Source organism: Bison bison, unplaced genomic scaffold (assembly GCF_000754665.1).
Source record: "Bison bison bison isolate TAMUID 2011002044 unplaced genomic scaffold, Bison_UMD1.0 scf7180017864043, whole genome shotgun sequence".
NCBI classification, from domain to species: Eukaryota; Metazoa; Chordata; class Mammalia; order Artiodactyla; family Bovidae; genus Bison; species Bison bison.
In genome coordinates, this window is record NW_011494615.1 from 7322009 (window position 1) to 7343323 (window position 21315).

The 21315-nt window shown below is 35.5% G+C and overlaps 1 protein-coding gene across 1 annotated transcript in view; it reads left to right on the top strand.

Moving 5' to 3' along the window:
* The window catches only part of CLASP2 (cytoplasmic linker associated protein 2), a 175513-nt gene that overhangs the window by 129148 nt on the left and 25050 nt on the right, over positions 1-21315 (top strand). The window contains exons 24-28 of the mRNA XM_010835579.1: positions 1431-1494; positions 6864-6866; positions 11736-11899; positions 13246-13324; positions 17617-17760. Of these exons, the coding sequence (XP_010833881.1) occupies positions 1431-1494; positions 6864-6866; positions 11736-11899; positions 13246-13324; positions 17617-17760 (454 nt within the window). The remainder of the gene's footprint in view (positions 1-1430; positions 1495-6863; positions 6867-11735; positions 11900-13245; positions 13325-17616; positions 17761-21315) is intronic.

Sequence of the window (21315 nt, forward strand, 5' to 3'; positions counted from 1 at the left end):
CGAGCCCATCTTTGCATGAAATGTTCCTTTGGTATCTCTGATTTTCTTGAAGAGATCCCTAGTCTTTCCCATTCTATTGTTTTCCTCTATTTCTTTGCATTGATCACTGAAGAAGGCTTTCTTATTTCTTCTTGCTATTCTTTGGAACTCTGCATTCAGATGTTTATATCTTTCCTTTTCTCCTTTGCTTTTCGCTTCTCTTCTTTTCACAGCTATTTGTAAGGCCTCCCCAGACAGGCATTTTGCTTTTTTGCATTTCTTTTCCATAGGGATGGTCTATGTATAATAAAGTATACATAATATTAAAGTTGACTCATTTATTAAAATTCATTCCTGAAAAGTTTTTCAGTGAAATGAAAGAATATTTATGTTCTGTTGAAAATGAAGCTATATTTCTGGTGTTCATGTGATATTTGAATCTTGATATAATATGAAATGGATTTGGAGTGAATTTCTCTAAGAACAGAAGTTTAAGGACTTCTCTGGTGGTCCAGTGGTTAAGATTCCATGCTTCCTCTGCAGGGGGCATGGGTGTGATTCTAGTTAAGGAACTAATATCCCACGTGTCATGAGATATCACCAGTAAATAAATAAATAAAATAAAAAATTTTTTAAGTTTATATTGATTTTTAGTTGGGTTTGATTTGGTTTCCTGTCCTACTGGCTCTTGCTTGCTTTCCCCCTCTCTGTGTAGTGTTTTAAATCTCTACAGTCTATCCCTTTAGGAACCTAGTTTCAGAAAATTTGTAAGTTTCAGTATGATGGAAAATAGAGGGCTACTTCCTGCCTAGGGTAATACCTGAAATTAGGGTTTGATTTTAGGAGGTGTTAGAACTATATAATTTACAGTGTTTGTCTATGTACTTCCTAATATATTTTAATTACATATTATTACGGTTCATGAATATTACATATTATAGTTCATGAATCACTACAATAAATCATCATAATGTTGTTTCCAACCCCACCAAGGTTAGATTAGTGTTAGGTTCAATGTATTCTTTTAAATGGCAAAGAAGTAGTCGTAGTTTAAAAAGATTTTAGCCCTCAGGTGGCAAAATTTAAGAAAACATAAAAGCATTTAAAAGGGTAAGATTCATGTGCTGGGAGTGTCATCTGTATAGTTTACTCTGCTGTGCTACATTAATAAAGTACAGTTGTAATTTCATATAACTTTCAACCTTTAAAATATTGTATGTATTACTACAGAATTATTGTTGCATTTGATAAATTGTACTTAGCCCTGACTAGTAAATCCTACAAATTGCTCAATTTTGAGAGCTGAATTTTTTTGTGGGGAGGGGGGGCAGGGCGGGGGGCAGTGCGGGGCTTAAAAAAAAAAGAAAGAAGCCCAAATATATATGTAAGTCACTTTTAAATGACTTCTTCCTACAGCAGTGTATTAATTAGCCACTTTATTATTTTGACAGTCGAGTTGAACTGAAAAGATTATGTGAAATTTTCACAAGAATGTTTGCTGATCCTCATGGCAAGGTATGTTTTAGTATTTAAGATTACTCCTATAAGGTGTCATTATTATATTGCCCCCAAAAAGAAGTAAATAATAACAAAAAACTATAAGCCATTTTTATTTATTTATTGCCCTAAAATGGCAATGATCTTTTCAACATAATTGAAATTGAGTATTTGATATCATACATAATTTAGAAGTTGCTCTCTGATAACTATTTAAGCTTCTCTAAAAGAGGGATTATCTAAGGCTATAGACTAAAGAGTATATAGTCACATGCACAACTCTTCTACAATTAGTCAGGGTGAGTATTTGTATTACTAAAAACATTTTACTATTTATAAAGGAAATAATCGGGATAAGTTGAAAAAAGTTTCTAACTTTTTATTCAGTTTTCTTCTTTATTAACAAATATATTCTTAAAAGAGCAATTTTGTAGACAAGATCTGCCATTAAAAAACAAAAAGCATACAATACGGTTTCACCTATAGTTTGTGAGTAATAAAAAGAGAAACATTTCATATGTTGAAAGAGTTCATAAAAGTCTTCGGAACTTCGTTCAGCTTTTAATGCTGATTAAAGTATATGTGAGTACTTATGTATACTCTGCATGTGTACTGTGAAATGTTTGTTTTAAAATGTAAAGTTTTGTCGTAAAATGTACTCATTTGTTCTATTTTCAGCAGTGTGTTTGGCAGTGGTGAAATTTTATTCAATATCTTCCTTTAGGACACCAGCTGTCTACATGAGAATTTCTAACCTATGTGAGAGGGAGATGTGGAAGGGAAATCATAAGAAAAATATTTATGAATTTTGCTTCATTTTTTTTATTGTCTTCACTTTATTGTTGCACATTTCATTCCTTCTCATTTTTTTCTATTTTCAGTATTTTCATTACTTGTGACACTACTTAAAGATAATAAAATCCCATTCTTTACATAGACTAAAATCTGGCTAAGGATTATAAACTGTCTTAACTTTAAAGCAATAATTTCCAAAGATTATCCTTTTATCTGAAGGCATATTTATTTCAGATAAGTAAATACCTTCATTTAAAAGGTAAAAGATGTTCAAAGTGCATTCTATTTTTGGAATTCATTTAGATTTCAAGATCCCATTACAGACAAAAAGCACACTAAATTTATAATTTTTAAACTGAGCATGTAGATAACTCCATTTTATACTGATATTACTACCACTAATTACTGTAGAAATTGTTATAATGGAAGAATTTCTATAAATCCTAAACAAATTAACTGTTGATTTTTTTTTGTTGTTAGCAGTATGAGTCAAAGGACAAGACAGTTATGATCTGTGTGGACTTGTTTTATTAAATAATATTTTGTTAATAATCTATACAACTTTTAAAAATAGAGTTTTAAAACATCTTCAATAAGTAATATAATTCATCTGTAGTGGAACGTATGAGAGTGAGGCTGTTATTATTTCTTGAAGTCATAGTTTTTCATTTTTTATTAGGACAGTAATGCAGTTTAGTTGGATCCTAGGATTTAACAGTGATGAGACTTTTTTTAAACAGTCTCTTGAAGAAAAGCTTTTTTAAATGAAGTAAATTTTAAAATTAAAGTCTCTTGAAGATCAAATAGGAAAGCCAAGTTTGATGTTGGTGAAGCACAGGTGTTTGGCCTCCCTTAGTAAATATGGAGAACCAGCCACGATCCTCCCTAGAGGTGTCAGGAAGGAGACTTTCTGGTTTTTTTCCTGTGGGGTTTTATAACAGCGTACAATTCTTATTGATCCATCTGGCTTTGCTTTGTTTTGTTTTGTTTTAGTTATTTCACTGAATACAGATATAAAGGGAAGATTTTTGTTAACTCGTTTTGCTCAGCTTTTATTTGGTGATTGTCCATCAGAGACTGCCAATAATGTAATTAATTAAGAATAAACTGGCTATATCACCATACAGTGGGGATTTAAAAATATCAGGGTTTGATTTGAGTTTTTGCATATCTTTATATTGTTCAAGTAGTAGATATCCCTCCTTTTTAATTTTATAAAGTACTAATAGTCCAGTCATTTGAATCAAGTAGCTGTTCTTGATGCTTTCTTCTCCTTCCAAGTAAAATTTTAGTTTTAGTTTCCCAACTGCTGTCTATCAAGAGTTGGTTTTTTCTTTCCCCCTCCCTATAAAGGGCCAGACAGTATATATTTCCGGCTTTGTGGACCATAATGATCTTTGTTACAGCTCTGCCATTATAGCACAAAGGCATCTTTTGACGGTAGCTAAACAAGTGACCATGGCTAGGTGTCCATAAAACTTTACTTACGAACATTGAAATATTAATTTTCATCAAATTATCATGTGTCACTAAATAGCCTTTTCTTTTGATTAAAAAAAAAAGCTATTTTAAAATGTAAAACCATTCTTAGCTTGCAGACTATGGTTTCCCAACCCCTGTTGTATACAATCAACTCTAATGATTGACACATTGACACCAAAATAAAAACATGTTCAAGAACCTCTACTCATGGTCATGCAAAACTGCTTGAAGGTCAAGACTGTTGACTGGGACCAGAACCAGTGTACCGGTCCCTGGTGTGTTAAATCAACCTTTATTCCTATATACGCTGTCCATTTCTGAGCTGTGATTTTGGTCTAAAAGCTCAGTCCTGCCTTTCCTGTACCTCTTGCTTTTCTCTTCTGTCCTCCATAGAGACTGTGTCAAATAGTCTTTCCTTAAATTTAACTCCAGCCCTGTTGACCTCTCATCTCGTGCCCTGAGCATTTGTCCTGGTCTCTTAGCTTACCAAGAAAATAGATGCCATCCAACAGAAACTCCATTTCCTGCCTCCAAACCAGCAAAATTAATTGCACATAAGCCATTCTTTCTACCTTTTCTCCTATGGAAGTGGCAGGAGGTCTTGCCTTGAAGCTGTTGGCAGCCACATAAACATGTACTCTCTTTTTTTGCTAATATACTCTCATCTGCTTGGTCTTCCAGGAAGTTTTCATAAATTTCAGCTTGCTCTTTGACATGCCTTTTTATTTTTTGGCTTTGCTGTAAGTGTATTCAGTTTATCTTTTCTGACACTAGGGGATGTGGTGTGGGAGAGGAGGAGAAGGGTGGTTTTCTGTTGTGTCTGATCCGGTCTTCCTCACAGCAGACAGCCTCTCTTTTCAGACACCTGTCTCTGCTTGTTTTACTAGTGTTGCTGTGCTTAGAGCATTGCCCTAGGCCCTCCTTTTTCACTCTGTACCTTATTTGAAGCTTGTCGCCCACTTTATCCTGATGACTCTCAAATGGTACTCCCAGCCCATATTTTTCTCCTTCACTTACCTAGTTACATGCCTTTGGCTCATCTTAAACCTTAAAACTATTTTTCCTCTTGAGTCATGTTATCTCGTTAGATGAAGCCACCATCCCCTCATTGGGCATCAGTCTAGAAATTTACTCAGTCCTAATTGATTCAACCTTCTAAATATTTCCATTCTCACTACTCATTCCTGGCACAATTGCCTTTGGCCTGCTGCACCTCCTCCCCACCTTCTGTCCCTAAATTCTCTTTCACTCTGCATCCTTGAATAATCTTTCTAAAAGGTAAATCTTCTCTCTTGACTTAAAACTCTTTAGTGACTACTCATTACCCTCAAGAAAACATTCAGAGAAAGCCTGTCATTTTTGCTTGTTATTCCCTTTTCACTCTTAATGCAGCCTGAAAACTATGTTCGTTTCCCCAGATGTGCCCTGCACTTTTCCTCATAGCCTCGAAACCGATCATCAAAGTCACTTCTCTTTCTTGCCTCAAATATGCTCTCCACCATGAATTGGAAGCACTTATCTGTAACCTCAACCACCCTGAGAGCTCACAGGGCAGAAACCGTCTGAAGCCTTGCCCCCAGAATGGTCCATGGGGTTTTGGAGACACTTCCTGTCATGAAATTGGTTGGGTGGACTTTCCCGTGTCCTTTTAAGTTGAAGTCAACATTTCAGTCTCTTTTAACAGCTCTGAAATGTAGCAGTAGACCACCTGCTGTCCCCAGCAGAAATAGGAGACTTAGAGAACCAGGGTGTGAGCAGCAGCCCCATCTCCTTTCATCTAGGATCACCTCCAACCCCTAGAACGTTTCTCTTATTTGTGTTAGTAAGTATCTGAGTCCAACTGAAATATCAGGTGAACTCCACTATACAGTAAAGACATCCCAGAAAGGAAGGGCTGGAAAAGAGCTCTTTTTGAGTACAGTTGAAATAGATGCTGGATTTTTTTTTTCTGTGACATGAGTGATGTGGTTGGCATTTACAGTGTACAAGCTGAAATTATTTGATGTCCATAACTTGATAAACTTTTTTAACTTTCAGATACTACTGATTCAGTCGTGGTATCTGTGTGAAAGTAATTTAGATTATAAAGCTGCAAATGTGTAGTTTAAAGCCTCTTAATATTTTCCTGAGAGACAGCACCACACAGTGATAACAAATATGAGTAGTGGAGCTGGATTGCTTTGGTTCAAATCCTCCCTCCATCACTTTTTAGCAGTGTGTGCATTGGTTTCTTAATCTGTAAAATACAGTTAATAAGATTGCAGTGATAATTAAATGAGTTAATGTATGTAAAGTCCTTACAACACAGTAAGCGCTACATATGTTTTTTTTTTTTAAATAAGTTTGAAAAATTAAGGAATTCAAGGCAGATTTTTATTTTGATTGCTCTAGACACACTTTTTCCTCCAAACGTAAGATGTGTCAGAAAGTTTATCCCCTGTGATTCTGACAGTCGACTCAGAAGAAACTACTTGAGGAGAGCCACCTTTACTGAAGAACATGCTTTGATTTGACATATTATGGTCTGTGTAGTCCTGCCTGCCTACAGGTCTTAGAATCAAGAGACCAAATATGTATCTTACCTGGGGAAAATTAAAAGTTGTAGTATCTTTTTACCTTCATACGATAGTAATTGTTCCAGGCCGTCACAGAAATAATTTAACTTGTGAATACATTGCTTCTCAAGAAGGGGAAAAAATAAACGAAAAATTCTTAGATACTATGCTTTGGAAGCAAATGTTGGCACTGTTCAGAAATGTTGGCAGGTGTGTGTTAGTCTTAGATTCTTTCCAGAAGTTGAACCTCAAGGATAGTAGGGTCTGAAAATAAGGGAGTTTTCCTCTTTTTTTGTTTGTAAATTTTCTTGGCAAGAAAATGAGAGAGAAATACAGGAAAACCACATATTCTTCTCACATACCATTCATTTAACTCTTGTGTTAAAAACTATTTTGAGTTTGTCATAAAACTTTGGAAAACATTTGTCATTTTTATTTTCTAAGTGTTTTTCTTCCATACAGGAACTTGGCATTGATGGCGACTAATTTGTGTGTTTTTCTTTTTTTTCTTTTTTTCCTTTTGCATGCTGTCCCCTGTGTTGGAACTCTCAATAGAGAGTAAGTTGGTTCAATATTTGTTGGAAACCTAACTTTACTGCATGACTGTGAAATTAACCCTTTTTCTCTATTTTCTTTCCCAAAGAGTTCATGCAGTGTTGGAACCTTTGCAATCCACGAAATGCTATCTGCAGTTACGCAAACTGTCATTCTGTTTGGAGATGTGCTTTTTAATCTACTAATTAATCTAATTTGATTATGTTCTTCTGTTCTATGTTTGATGACTGGCACACCTAAGGCGTGGGGGCTTCCCTGGGGCTCAGTGGTGAAGAGCCTGCCTGCAACACAGGAGACCCAGATTGGATTCCTGGGTCGGGAAGGTCCCCTGGAGAAGGGAATGGCAACCCACTCCAGTATTCTTGCCTGGAGAGTCCCATGGTCAGGGGAGCCTGGAGGGCTACAGTCCATGGGGTCACACAGAGTGGACACGACTGAGCGACTGACACACACCTGATACAAGCAAGGCTGCCTCAATTGTAATAACACAAATATTACAGTTCTTTTCCCAGTGAACTACAGTTGTGAAATATGTAGGATTATACATTGAGTCTGTTGAAGGTTATTAAAAAAAAAAATTCCCAAGTTTCACAATCAATTTTTTTAAATTGAGTTCTAACCTCCTCATATGCACTTTGTACTGTTCTGTTAATGGTGTCCCATAAAAGGAAACAGAGCAGTTTAAGGAGCAGTGATCTCAGCTTTCTCTTCTGAAATCAGATGTTTAGCCCAATGTTTTATTAGTATATCCACTTTTCTATTTCTCCTTTAATCATAGATAAGGAAATGGGAGAATATCAACATCTATCTGATAGTGAACTCTTTGTGATACAGCAGTCACATGAAATTTTATGCAAACTTCCAATGTATATTTTGGATGGAGATATATATGTGTGTGTGTGTGTGTATATATATATATATGCATAAGCATTTTGAAAAATAATAGTATAATTCTATATGTAAAGTACTATTAGTACACATTTACAGTTTTATTCAGCTATACTCCCATTTTATCTAATCAAAAGAAATTTCTACTTAGGAGACTCAGATACATCTTCCTGAAGAAAATAGCAGTTCAGATCTTGACAGGAATATAAACTTTGGATTATATCAGGATGAGAAGAAAGGGCCTCCTACAAATGACTACCCTGAGTCCAGAGAAGTTGGAGATGTCAGAAAGTTTATAGTAAAGAAAACCTTGGCTGTAGTGAAAGGCAGGTCATCCATATCTTCCCTTGCATTGAGGAAAGGGGTTGGTTACTAAGGTAAATTTTACTCAACTAAAAGAAAATTCTTACTTTTAAGGCAACTTTTCCTACAGTATCATCAGACAACTTTTTAATTGCATCCTCAACCTCTGATAACTTTAGATTTGGTTCTAACTGGTGACATAAGACTAAAATAGAGCCATTGTTCTCAAATGCTATATATTCCAGATAGGAAGATAACATAAATACAGAGAAATTTAAAGAACACTGTAAAGGTAGCCCAAGTACCAGTTTCAAACAGGGATGGACAGTGGCTATTATTTAAAGATATTCAAGAAGCTCTTTGGCTGGGACTTGAGTGGTAAGCTTTGTAGGGAGTCACGTACTTTGTGTAAATAGAGGGATCAGAGAGTGTGGTAGGAAATCAGGAGTGTGTGAGGTACGTGTTTAGGGATGAAGACTTTATGTTGCCAAATCGTCCAACATCAGTCTGAAGAGTTAGAGCCTCGTCTAAGCATTTGAGACATTTTTCTATAGACAGGGAAGGGACATTAAAGAATTTTGTTTCTGTCAAAAGAGTGATGTCACCATCTGATAGAAAGAAGTCTGAGTTGGTCTGCTGTTTTGTAAATAAAGTTTTATTGAAACAGAACTGTGATCACTTGTCTGCATAGTGTCTGTGGCTATGCTATGACGACAGAGTTGAAGAGTGCGGCCCACATCATATGGCCTGCAAAGCCTAGAATATCTGCTTTCTGGCCTGTTAGAGAAATCCAGACTTGAGGTCAGAAAGGCCTGGTGCCTACAGTGATGTTCTGATCGACAGATTTGAGTAAGGCCAAAAGTGAGAGCTATTATAGAGATTATTATGGGGCCTAGAAGGCTCTGTCAAGGAAGTCATAATTTCGATGAAAAAAGAATCAGGATGAAGATCTAAGAGGTCTCCCCACATTCAGGATACAAAAGGAAAATGCCTGGTAACAATGAAAAAAGGGAGATAAGAGGAAAAAAGTGTCAAACTATGGAATGGCCAGGCGTACTAAGCTCATGAAAAAGCTATGACATTTCTTGATTGGAAGGTAATTGATGGGTGCAATAGGATGGAAATTGAAAATGAAATTCTTGAGACAGTGTCTTCTGCATTGGTAAACAGATAATTCAGGTTGAGAACAGAAGAGTAAAGATAGAGGAGACCATACTTTCGAGAGCAGGAATACAAGTAGAAAGACTAGTCTTCGAAATAAAATTGGCTCTTCCTTGGAGAAAGAGTTATTATAAGGATAGCTGTAGAAGAAATCAAAGTGAGGGGAAAGTCAGTGGAGAATTTTATCATGAATGGCAGTCAAGTAGATGAAGAAGTTGTCCAGTAATACTAAAAGCCAAGTGATTTAGCCATTGATGAGCTGTGGAAACCTTGAGCAAGTAAGTCCCCTAATTTTCTAGTTCTCAGTTTTCTGAGAATCAGATAAAATGAGAGAGTTGACTTAGGCATTCTAATGCCTTTGATTTTCTAAATGGATTTTGGTACAGTGAAAGCTTAAAGTTGGAATCTTAAGGAAAATAGGCAGCAGTTGGAACACTAGGAGTGAAAGTGAACCGGAGAATTAGAGAGTGTTGTGCTGGTGCACCAGGCTTAAGGGAGTAGCAGGAAGCCCCGATTTGTCATGTTTGTTACAATTCCCGAGGTGTGAATAGTCCCAAATGGCTGATTTCAAGCCACCAACCACCTCACAAAATTCCTGGATATTTAATGTTTGACTTTCTAGGCAGGTACTGACTAACGCCAGGACGTCACTGGACAGATTTGCTAGTCAGAGTGAGTACTAGGTTAAATACATGTATTTGTTATGAGTAGGTCTATTGACGTTCCTCAGGCCCAGAGACAGTTCAGTGAAGCTGTGGTCCAAGTGGTTCTGGTAGGGTAGTACCGGAGTTAATGAATCTGCATTGTGATTAAGAACAGTGTTGAGGCACAGGTACTTACTGCCTTGAGGTCAGAGGTAACAAATTTTAAGTAGTCATACTTTCTTCTTTTACAAATAACGTCTTGAGCAAAGTGTATGTTTTCTAAGGCTTCCCAGGTGGCACAGTGGTAAAGAATCTGCCCGCCAGTCCAGAAGATAAAAGAGATGCAGGTTCGATCCCTGGATCAGAAAGATCCACTTGAGTAGGAAATGGCAACCCACTCCAGTATTCTTACCTGGAAAATTCCATAGACATACAGGCCTGGCGGGCTATATTCATTCCACGAGGTTGCAAAGAATCAGACATGACTGAGCACATACACACAAGCACATCTTTTTCTAACTCAAATTCAGATGTTAAAAAGCTTAGTTACAATTCTGATAGATAAAAAGTCCTTCATTTCTAACATGAGAGAAAAACAGGAATTCGTGTATAACTACATAAAGGAAAGTGAAGAAATAAAATATATATTGAGAGTAAAACTCTTAATTTTAAATTAGCATACTTACTTTGGACTTAACTTTTTTAAACCATAGATTTTATAATCCATTGGGATTATAAATTGTCTCATAACACAACATGGCTGACATTATCTTAAGAACTTTTCCCTCTTTATGTAGAAATAAATTGTCCAGTATGATATTGAATTTATTGATGAGATATAACCTTATTGTATGTCACTTGTTGTAAGTATTTTTAATGAGATAAATCACTTAGGAATCTTAGCTTCCCTCCCCTTAAATTTTTCTTGAATCTTATAAGAAGTTTAAAACTAGTAGATTAATATTGGAAACAAGTATAAAACCCCTCGGTAGAAATGGAGACTAATAGCATGCTATCTGGTTCTTTGTAGAAATCATTAAAATGTAGATGTAGATTTGTGTCCTGATTTTATTTATTTTAGGCACAGGTATCCCATTTAAGGAAGTCATTTAAGGCTTCCCAGGTGGCACTAGTGGTAAAGAGCCCTCTTGCCTGATGCAGGAGTCGTAAGAGACATGGATTCTGTCCCTGAGTTGGGATGATCCCCTGGAGGAGGAAATGGCAATGCACTCCAGTATCCTTGCCTAGAGAATCCCATGGACAGAGGAGCCTGGAGGGCTACAGTCCATAGGGTTGCAGAGTCAGACATGACTGAGCAACTGAGCACACAGGTCATTTAAAATTACTTTTGGGGCAGTTTTAATAAATAATACATCTTATACCAAAGAATTTTGTGACTACTAACATTGTGAAAACTAAGAAGTCTCCAATTAGCCCATTATGTTAAAAATCATCTTATATATTAAGGTAGCTGTCAGCATAGTCTTCCTCTGATTAACTCACTGACACTTCAGAGAGCTGGGGGCTGCTGAGACTATGGGTAGCTTCTTGCCCTAAATTCAGATAAAATGAATTTCAGTTTAAGCTATGGCATCATTGACAGCCTTAGGTGTGCCAGCCATTATGGCCAAAGTTTCTTTACCAAGTGATGCTGCATGGAATAGCTAATTGTCGAACTTCAGCAGAAGTTGGATAACAGTTCAAATGTACTCTTGTATCACAGAGTCCAATGAAAAGCGAGAGAGATTGTTTTTCCGCTTGGCTGCCAATCGCTGTGCCTCTGATTCCTGTATTCCTTTCTCTTTCAGTTTTGAATTGATCATAGAGGTCAATATTTCCTCCTTTTTCTTCTCCTTCCCCCATTTACCCACTGTAGGTATTCAGCATGTTTTTGGAGACTCTAGTGGACTTCATACAAGTCCACAAAGACGATCTTCAAGATTGGTTGTTTGTACTGCTGACGCAACTACTTAAAAAAATGGGTGCTGATTTGCTTGGGTCTGTTCAAGCAAAAGTTCAGAAAGCCCTCGATGTTACAAGGTAAGATTTTTCTTCATATATTTCCACTTAATTCTTCATATATTTCCACTTAATTACTGAGTAGTAATTAAGAAAATTTAGTTTTTGTGTTGAAAGTTCAGATTTTTGAGTCCTTTCAAACCATCAAGATTTCATGAGCTCCATTTGAAAATTGTTAATGATGTCCATTTACATGGTGTAATTTGATACAACATAGGTTCTTAGTTCAAACATTGCATTTAATCTATAAAAAATTTCATTAACATCGGTTGAGTAATTTAAGGTAGTAATTTATTGTAATTAAGATGTAACTGCAGCTTTTCTGGTAAGCGGCCTGAGATGACCCCTAAAAATGGTGCGCTATTCACTTGACCCAGAAAACCCCACAAAATCATGCAAATCAAGAGGTTCAGATCTTCGTGTTCACTTTAAGAACACTTGTGAAACTGTCCAGGCCATAAAGGGTATGCATATCCGAAAAGCCACCAAGTATCTGAAGGATGTCACTTTAAAGAAGCAATGTGTGCCATTCCGTCGTTACAACAGTGGAGTTGGTAGGTGTGCACAGGCCAAATAGTGGGGCTGGACACAGGGTCAGTGGCCCAGAAAGAGTGCTGAATTTTTACTACACATGCTCAAAAATGCAGAGAGTAATGCTGAACTTAAGGGCTTAGATGTAGATTCTCTGGTCATTGAGCACATCCAAGTGAACAAAGCGCCCCCCTGCTGCGCAGGACTTACAGAGCTCACGGTCGGATCAACCCCTACTTGAGCTCTCCCTGCCACATTGAGATGATCCTTACTGAAAAAGAACAGATTGTTCCTAAACCAGAAGAGGATGTTGCACAGAAGAAAAAGATATCCCAGAAGAAACCGAAGAAACAAACACTTATGGCCCGGGAATAAATGCCGCAAAAAATAAATGCAAATAAAAGTAAAAAAAAAAAAAAGATGTAACTGCAAAGTAAAAGATTTTATTCAATCTAATATAAAGATAAAATATTTGCTAAATTTAAAAAGAATGTTTTATTATGCATTCTTTTTTCAGAAGATTTTGAACCAATGATACGTTTTTACTTTCTTGTGTAGATTGTTGAAGTGACTTATTTCAAATATCCATTTATTAAGTCGAGGTGAGTCTAGAATTCAGATATTAGGTATGGAAACATCTCTGATACTGTTGAACTTTTCCCTGAACACATTTTCTGATGAAATCTATAACTGAGGCAAGAGATCATTATTTGCTCTAGTGTTGCTTAGGGGGTTAAATTTATACTTGCAGGGTATAAATTCAAACGTTCTGCTAAAAGCTTACTTGCTGACTTAATTTTTAATTTTTTTTTTGCTTTGTTCTTTCCGTATTTCAGAGAATCTTTTCCAAATGATCTTCAGTTCAATATTCTAATGAGATTTACAGTTGATCAGACCCAAACACCAAGCTTGAAGGTAAAACTTTGAGGTCTTTTGAAGACATTGTAAGGAATTGAAGTATTTTATTCATAAAGTTAATGTTTGTACTTGTGTCACATGAGAAGCTGTTCAATCAGTGGGTTTTGTTTTTGTAAACTTTCAGACAGTCAAGCCAGCACTTCGGGACCAGCTTCACTCTTTTTGGAGCTCCAAGGTTTTATTGGTTTTGTTTTAATCTGCATTATTTCTTTTCTTAACTCTCTTTACAAACTCTGCAGTGTTTCCGATAATGTTTGTATGCATCTATATATTCAACTACTAACCATTATAAACCTCTAAAGCATGCACGGATTTGATTTCAAATGTTATTCGGTGCCAGATTATCTTCCGGAGAAGCTTACTGGGGACTCATAGTTAGAAAGCAACACAAGTATGGCCGTCTAACCCTAAGCTGTTGTGCAAACTCTCTCTATAAAGTCTTTTCTCATTTTATGTTTGTGATTTCCCAGTCCTTTTTTTTTTTCTTCAAAGTTTAGGAGTTTGAATAGGTATTCTGGGCAGAATATCAGTTTTGCCTCTGTATTTCAATTAACAAAAATTTTTAAGTTTAATCTCAGAGCTGTTCTCCAGTTCTTCTTAATTGAAACAGTAGCTTTTTTTTTCTTCTTACAATGTGATATTTCTGATGTGTGCATAAGCTTTAGATTTGGGATTAGCTTTCTCAATTGTTATTAGCACACATTTTCTAATAATTTATGTGGAAACTAGGTAGATACCAATTTTTTGTTACAAATAATTATTTAACATAGAAGAAAATATGTACCCCTGAATTCTTTACTAAAAATGGTTTTATTGAGTTTTCTTAAATGAGATTAACGTCAGGGAAATAACAAGCATATGTACATTTACAAGCCTTGTATTTTCTGCTCTGTTCTGCACGAAATGTTTCTATAAGCATTATTGCCTTGGATTGATTTCCCTTTTAAGTTTCTGAATATGATTTTGCCTTAAAGTCACAATTATGTTTCTTACCAGGGTTGACATGTACTCAACATATGTTATTTTCTCAGAGCTGCTTTGTGAAAGAGGTTCCATCTGTTTTGATTTTTAAAAGTGACCTGCAGAAGGAGAATAATTTACTTGCTATTATTGATAGACATTGTTTAAACTTGTTATTTGTCCAAGCCATTGTGCTAGGTATTCCTTATAATTTTGTCATTAATATTTATAATACGTGATGAACTGTAAACTGTGGAAAGAATTATGATTTAGGTACTGGTGGTAGGTATTCAAATGGTATTGAAAACATATAGAGTTGTTACATGGGCCAGTAGAAATGGAGGTCTGAATCATTAGTTTTCAAAATAAGGGTTGCTAAAGGCCTGAAGAGAAAGACAATGGGAAGTATAAAACTAGTTTCCCTATTAGGAAATGTCATACTGAAGACTGGAATCACAGACTGTTTATCTGAAAGTCATACATACATATACATACACATATATACGTCACGATGGTTTAGTCGCTAAGTCACGTCCAAGTCTACAACCCCATGAACTATAGCCTGCCAGGCTCTTCTGTCCATGGGGTTTCCCAGACAAGAATACTGGAGTGGGTTGCCATTTCCTTCTCCAGGGATTTTCCCAACCCAGCAATCAAACCTGGGTCTCCTGCATTGCAGGCAGATTCTTTACTGATTATTTACCTCATATTACCTCATATTTATGAGAGAATATGTATGTGTATGTGTATATGACTTTTAGAGAAACAGTCTATGTAAATATATGTATGTATATATCATAATCTATATATGGACATATGTATGGTTTTTATATATTATACACACATATATAAAGCTTCAGGGGAAAGTCACTAGGAGAAAGACACCCACAAATTGATGTCTTAGGATAGCAAAAAGGAATTTTATTGGAGCTGTATGTTATGCTGAAAATAAAAGTAACTTTGAGATGGTTGACAGGATTAAGAATTAAAGACTTAACAGATTATAGAAAACCACAAATAACTAAATAGCTTCAGTATGAGATTTATCAAAATTCTTTATTTAAAAAGTGCTGGATCTTTCAGATAAAATTTTATATTTCTCACAGACTGTCATGTAGCCAAATGTCAAAAAGGAAGCAATAAAATAGACAAAGATGGCATACAGAGTGATTTTATTTGAGTAATATTTTTTTAATAAATGGAACTTTTTGACTTTTTTTTCTGAGTTTCAGAAATATGTTTAGAATTATACACACCTTAGCAACTATATTGTTTTTCCTCTCTGAAGAAGAATGCATGTTTATGTTATAAAAAATACAGACTATGTTTATAACCTTTTGAAATATACTACCAAAATATAAATTTTCAAATGATTATATATGTATTACGGTTGTTTTGCTTATTTGTATAGTAAACACACCTATTCTATGAAACTCTTTAGAAACTTTACATGCCTCTATAAATTGCCAAGACATGGTACTAATTAAATCTCACATAGTCCAAATAAATATATTCAAAAAACAAAATGCATTGATGTTTATTCTTTGATTTACTTTAGCTTTCTTTCAGCTGGTCTCACCAATAGAAGGTGACGTGGCTTAAAAATCCAGAATATTATGTATAATAATTTAGTTGGACCTGCTACTCAAAATTAACCATACATCTGTTTCCCTCTTCACTGTATGATTTACTCAGGATGGTGATGGGTTGACTTAAAAAAAAAAATTCTTAAAGTTACAGTTACTTCTTAAAATCATGTATTATGAAATGAAGACAATAAGTTGATGCTTTCTGTCTTCTTTAAACTGGAAGCAGAGAGGGGAAAATGTTCAAGAGTCAGAAGTTTAACTTATTACTTCTGTATATTAACTTGACATAGTACTTCCCAGAGACCTTATTTGGATTGAGTGAGAGAAATGATCAATAATAAGATCAATAATAGGGGATGAAGGAGTACAGGGGAGAAGGCAATGGCACCCCACTCCAGTACTCTTGCCTGGAAAATCCAATGGACAGAGGAGCCTGGTAGGCTGCAGTCCATGGGGTTGCTAATAGTCAGACACGACTGAGCAACTTCAGTTTCACTTTTCACTTTCATGCATTGGAGAAGGAAATGGCAACCCACTCCAGTGTTCTTGCCTGGAGAATCCCAAGGACGAGGGAGCCTGCTGGGCTGCCGTCTGTGGGGTCGCACAGAGTCAGACACGACTGAAGCGACTTAGCAGCAGCAGCAGCAGGAGTACAGAATACCTGATTACCTTAATCTTTGACAATATTTTTTCAAAGTTGCTATTTTAATCATACGTTTAAACCTTCCTTTTTCTAAGTCTGCAAATCAGCATTTAGTACGTGTTTAGAGTCTGCTGTATCCAGGGACTGTACAGTCTCCCAGGTGCCATTTCTAAAGTGCACTGATAATGTCTTAGAGAATCATTATTTAGAAATCTAGAATGTTAGACGTGACTTTAAAAACAGTGGTTCTAAAAAAAAATAAAAAATAAAAACAGTGGTTCTCTAACTTTTTCTACCCTGCCATACTGAGAAAGGGGAGATTATTTAATAATGGCTTACTCTAAGGATAAAGAAGGCTGCGTCTGAGAGAGAAGCATGTATGCTTTGCCCCGCCTCTTGCTGATTTTGGAGCCTGCATCCTACCACACTCCTACCTACCATGCCACCCACATATCAGGAATTTCTGGGAGAATAACAAGACTTTTAAAACTCATATATTATACTTCTTTTATGCACATAAGTATTGTCTCTTCCCCAGTAGTCCTTCTGTAAAGCTTTTTTGTCACATTTATTTTGAGAGGTGGTTCTAGCGGTTGATGGACCTATTAAGGAACCTGGTCTCATTGGAGCCTTAATGTATATTTATCAAAAACCTGTATTGCCCACTTTGATTATCCACTTGATTGCCCACTGGATGTATAATACCTTATTTCCAAAACCCTTTGGTTCGTTTCCCCAAGAGGCAAATTATCCTTCAATGTATAAAGACTGGTTCCCGGGGAGATCTAGACAAGAGTCAGCTCTAAGCTCTGAAGGCAGACTAAAGGAGAAGTGTCTAATCTTATCAAGAGAGTCTTCAACAATTGTTCAAAGATGGGTAATAAAATTTATAAATTCTGCTATGTGTGAGAAAAAAGCCACATTATCATATACTTGTACCTCTGATAGGTAGGTGGTTGTATGTATAACTTCTTTTGCTGTTGATGCTTTTTCATTTTGTATTTGTTAAAAAAATATTACCTAACTATTTCTCAAGTGTTCTTACTGCCTGCCAATGCCCAGCTGATTGTCCTCTCTCTTTGTGCATCCCTGTATAGGTGAAGGTTGCTATCCTCAAATACATAGAAACTCTGGCCAAACAGATGGATCCAGGAGATTTTGTAAATTCCAGTGAAACTCGCCTGGCAGTGTCTCGGGTCATCACCTGGACAACAGAACCCAAAAGTTCTGATGTTCGGAAGGTATGTTTTAGTTTAAGATTCAGAAGGTAAATTAGAAAAGCAAATCAGTCATTTTAGATTGCCAGTTAAGGAAGCTAATATTTTCAGGATGTTACCAGTTAGCATAGAGTTATTTACCTGGTAATATAAAGACCTTAAAAAAAAAAAATCCTCTCTTTTAAATTTTATCCAATTAATGTGACTATAATTTTCAAACTTAGAGTCAAAAATACCTGTCTTTGCCACAGTCTCCTAACCTCTACTCTTACAGCCATTCAGAATTTTTTCCCTTGCATTTACCTATGTATTTCAAATAAGAGTTTGTACTGTTTCTTGATGTATTAATTTTAGGCATTATTTACTGACCTGTTGATAGATTCAGTCATTGTGTATCTGTCTGTCTGCCTTTATAAATGAAGATTTCACTTTCCAATATCCTAGCCTATGTCTTTCCCCATAACCTTCAAAATACTTATGAATCAGCTGTTGGTAATCAGTAGAAAAGAGTTAATTTTGACTGTGGAAGTATTAATTCCTTCACCAAGTGGTTAATTACTGCCTCCCTCCTTATGGAAACTTTATTTGTCCTAGTGTTAATAATTTGCCTTGGTTTTCATTGTCCTGTTTCTCCCCCCAACATATTTTTTAAGTGTTAATAGGTTCAACATCTCTGCCACATGCTCATGGCTGAGATTTTCCATATTCTCAAAAACACTGGTTATTTCTTTTCTGGGGTGTTCCTTTCTAGACCCTCTGTTCTCTTCACCATCTTCCTGAGATTCCTCTTCAACCCTAACAATTCGTTTCTTGCATCCTTTATCTGGCTCTACTGACAGAACCAGAGTAATCAAAACAATATGGTACGGACACAAAAATAGACACACAGATCAATGGAACAGATCTGTGTGGAACAGAAATAAACCCATGCACAAGTGGTCAGTTAACCTATGATAAAGCAACCAGGAATATACAATGAGGAAAGAATAATCTCTTCAATAACTGGTGCTGGGAAGACTGGACAGCTACATGTAAAAGAATGCAATTAGAACATTCTCTAACACCGTATACAAAAATAGACTCAAAATGGATTAAAGACTTAAATGTAAGACTGAATACTGTTAGTATCCTAGAAGAAAACATAGGCAGAACACTCTCTGACATAAATCACAGTAGTGTTTTTTGGTTCCATCTCCCAAAGCAAAGGAAATAAAAACAAATGGGACCTAATTAAATTTAACAGCTTTTGTAGAGCAAAGAAAACCATAAACAAAACAAAAGACAGCCTATTGAATATGGGAGAAAATATTTGCAAATGATTGTTAAGGGATAAATATCCAGCATATATAAACAACTCGTACAACTCAACATCAAAAAAAAAAAACAAAAAACAGCTTAATTGAAAAATAGAAAAACTGAATAGACTATTTTTCAAAGAGAAAATGCAGATGGCCAACAGGCACATAAAAAGATGCTGAAAATCACTAATCATCAAGGAAATACAAATCAAAACTACAAAGAGATGTTACCTTACACCGGTCAGAATGGCTGTCATCAAAACGAACACAGATAACAAGTGTTAGCAAGGATGTGGAGAAAAGGGAACCCTCATACACTGGTGTTGGAAATGTAAATTGGTGCAGTCACTGTGAAAACAGGTCCTTAGTTTCAAAGAACTAAAAATAGAACTACCCTATGACCCAGCAATTTCATTCCTGGGTATATGTCTTACAAAAAAAAAAGCAAGAACATTAATTTGAAAAGATATACACACACCAATGATGTTCATAGCACCATTATTTACAGTTGCCAAGATCTGGATGGTAGCAACATGTGTCCATCAACAGATGAAAGGATAAAGAGGTGGTACACACACACACACACACCATGGAATACTACTAAGCTGTAAAAATGAGCACAGTTTTGCCATTTGCAGCAACACGGTTGAACTTTATGCTAAGTGAAATAAATCAGACAATGACAAATACTGTACGATGTCACTTATGTGTGAAATCTAAAAAATTAAACAAACTAGTGAATATAAGAAGAAAGAACTCTATTCACAGATACAGAGAACAATCTAGTGGTTACCAGCAGGAGAGGGATAATATGGGAGTGGAGAATGATGAAGTACAAGCATTTAAATATAAAACCAGTCACAATGACATATTGTACAAGGGAAGTATTAAGTATAAATGAGTTACAATGTATGAGTCACTATAGTATACACCTGTAACTTATATTGTATAGCAAAAAGTACTTCAATTTTAAAAATCAGGCCAAACAAACAAAAAAGATTAAGCATAAATTAATAAAATAGAGAGTAGAAAAGTGATAGAGAAAATTAGTAAAACCAAAAATTGTGTTTTTTGTAAATATTAACAAAATTGACAAACTTGTAGCTTGATAGAAAAAAGAAGGCTGAAATTACTAGGTTTAGAAATGAAAAGAGATTTTTATTACTAGCCTTACAGAAATAAAGATGATTATAAATGAATGCTACAATATTGTATGCCAGGAAGTAGTAAACTTGAATGAAATGGACAAATCCCTAGATAGACACAAATTAACAAAACTAACTGGAAAAGTCAATAGAACAAGTTAAGAGATTAATTTAGTAATCAAAAAACCACCAACAAAGAAAAGCCAGGCTCAGATGGTCTAACTGATGAGTTTTACCAAACATTAATATCAATTCTTCTCAAACTCTTCTTTAAAATCCATAAGAGATAGGAACACTTTCCAACTCAATTCTATGAGGGCAGTTGTATCTTGGTAACAAACCCAGACCAAGACATCACACAGAAAAAGAAAACTACAGATCAGTATCTCTTACAAATATGGACACTTTTAATCCTCAACAAAATACTGGCAAACCAAATTCTGTAACATAAAAAGAGACTTACAAACCAAGACCAAGTGGAATTTATCGCAGAAATGCAAGGTTGAGTTAACATCTGAAAGTCTCTTATAGTACTCCATATGACTACTAAAAAGACAAAAGCCACATGATTATCTCATCAGAAAAGGCATCTGGCAAGATCTGACATCTTTCATGACCAAGACTAAATAGCAAGCAAACTAACAAGGGAAGGGAACTTTCTAAGCCCAATACCGGGCACCTCCAAATATCCACAGCTACTTAATGGTGAAAGATTGGATGCTTTCTCTGTAAAATCAGGAACAACAGATAGATGTCTGTTCTCACCATTTCTGTTCAATGCTGTAGTAGGGTTCTAGCCAGGACAGTTAAGCTGGAAAAAGCAAAAAAAAAAAAAAAAAAAAAAAAGAGAAAGAAAATGAAAGAGACAAAAGAGAAAGAAGGGAAGAAAAACTATTTCTATTCGCAAATGATATAATTTTATGTATAGAAAATCCTTTAGAATCACTAAAATATTATTAGAACTAATAAACCCATTCAGCAGGATTGCAAGGTGCAAAATTAATATACAAATATCAGTTGTATTCTAAACACTTGAACAATCCAAAAATGAAATTAAGGTAACAATTCCATTTAAAATAGCACTAAGAAGATTAAAAAGCGATAAATTTAACAAAGGAAGCACAGAGTTTATAGTA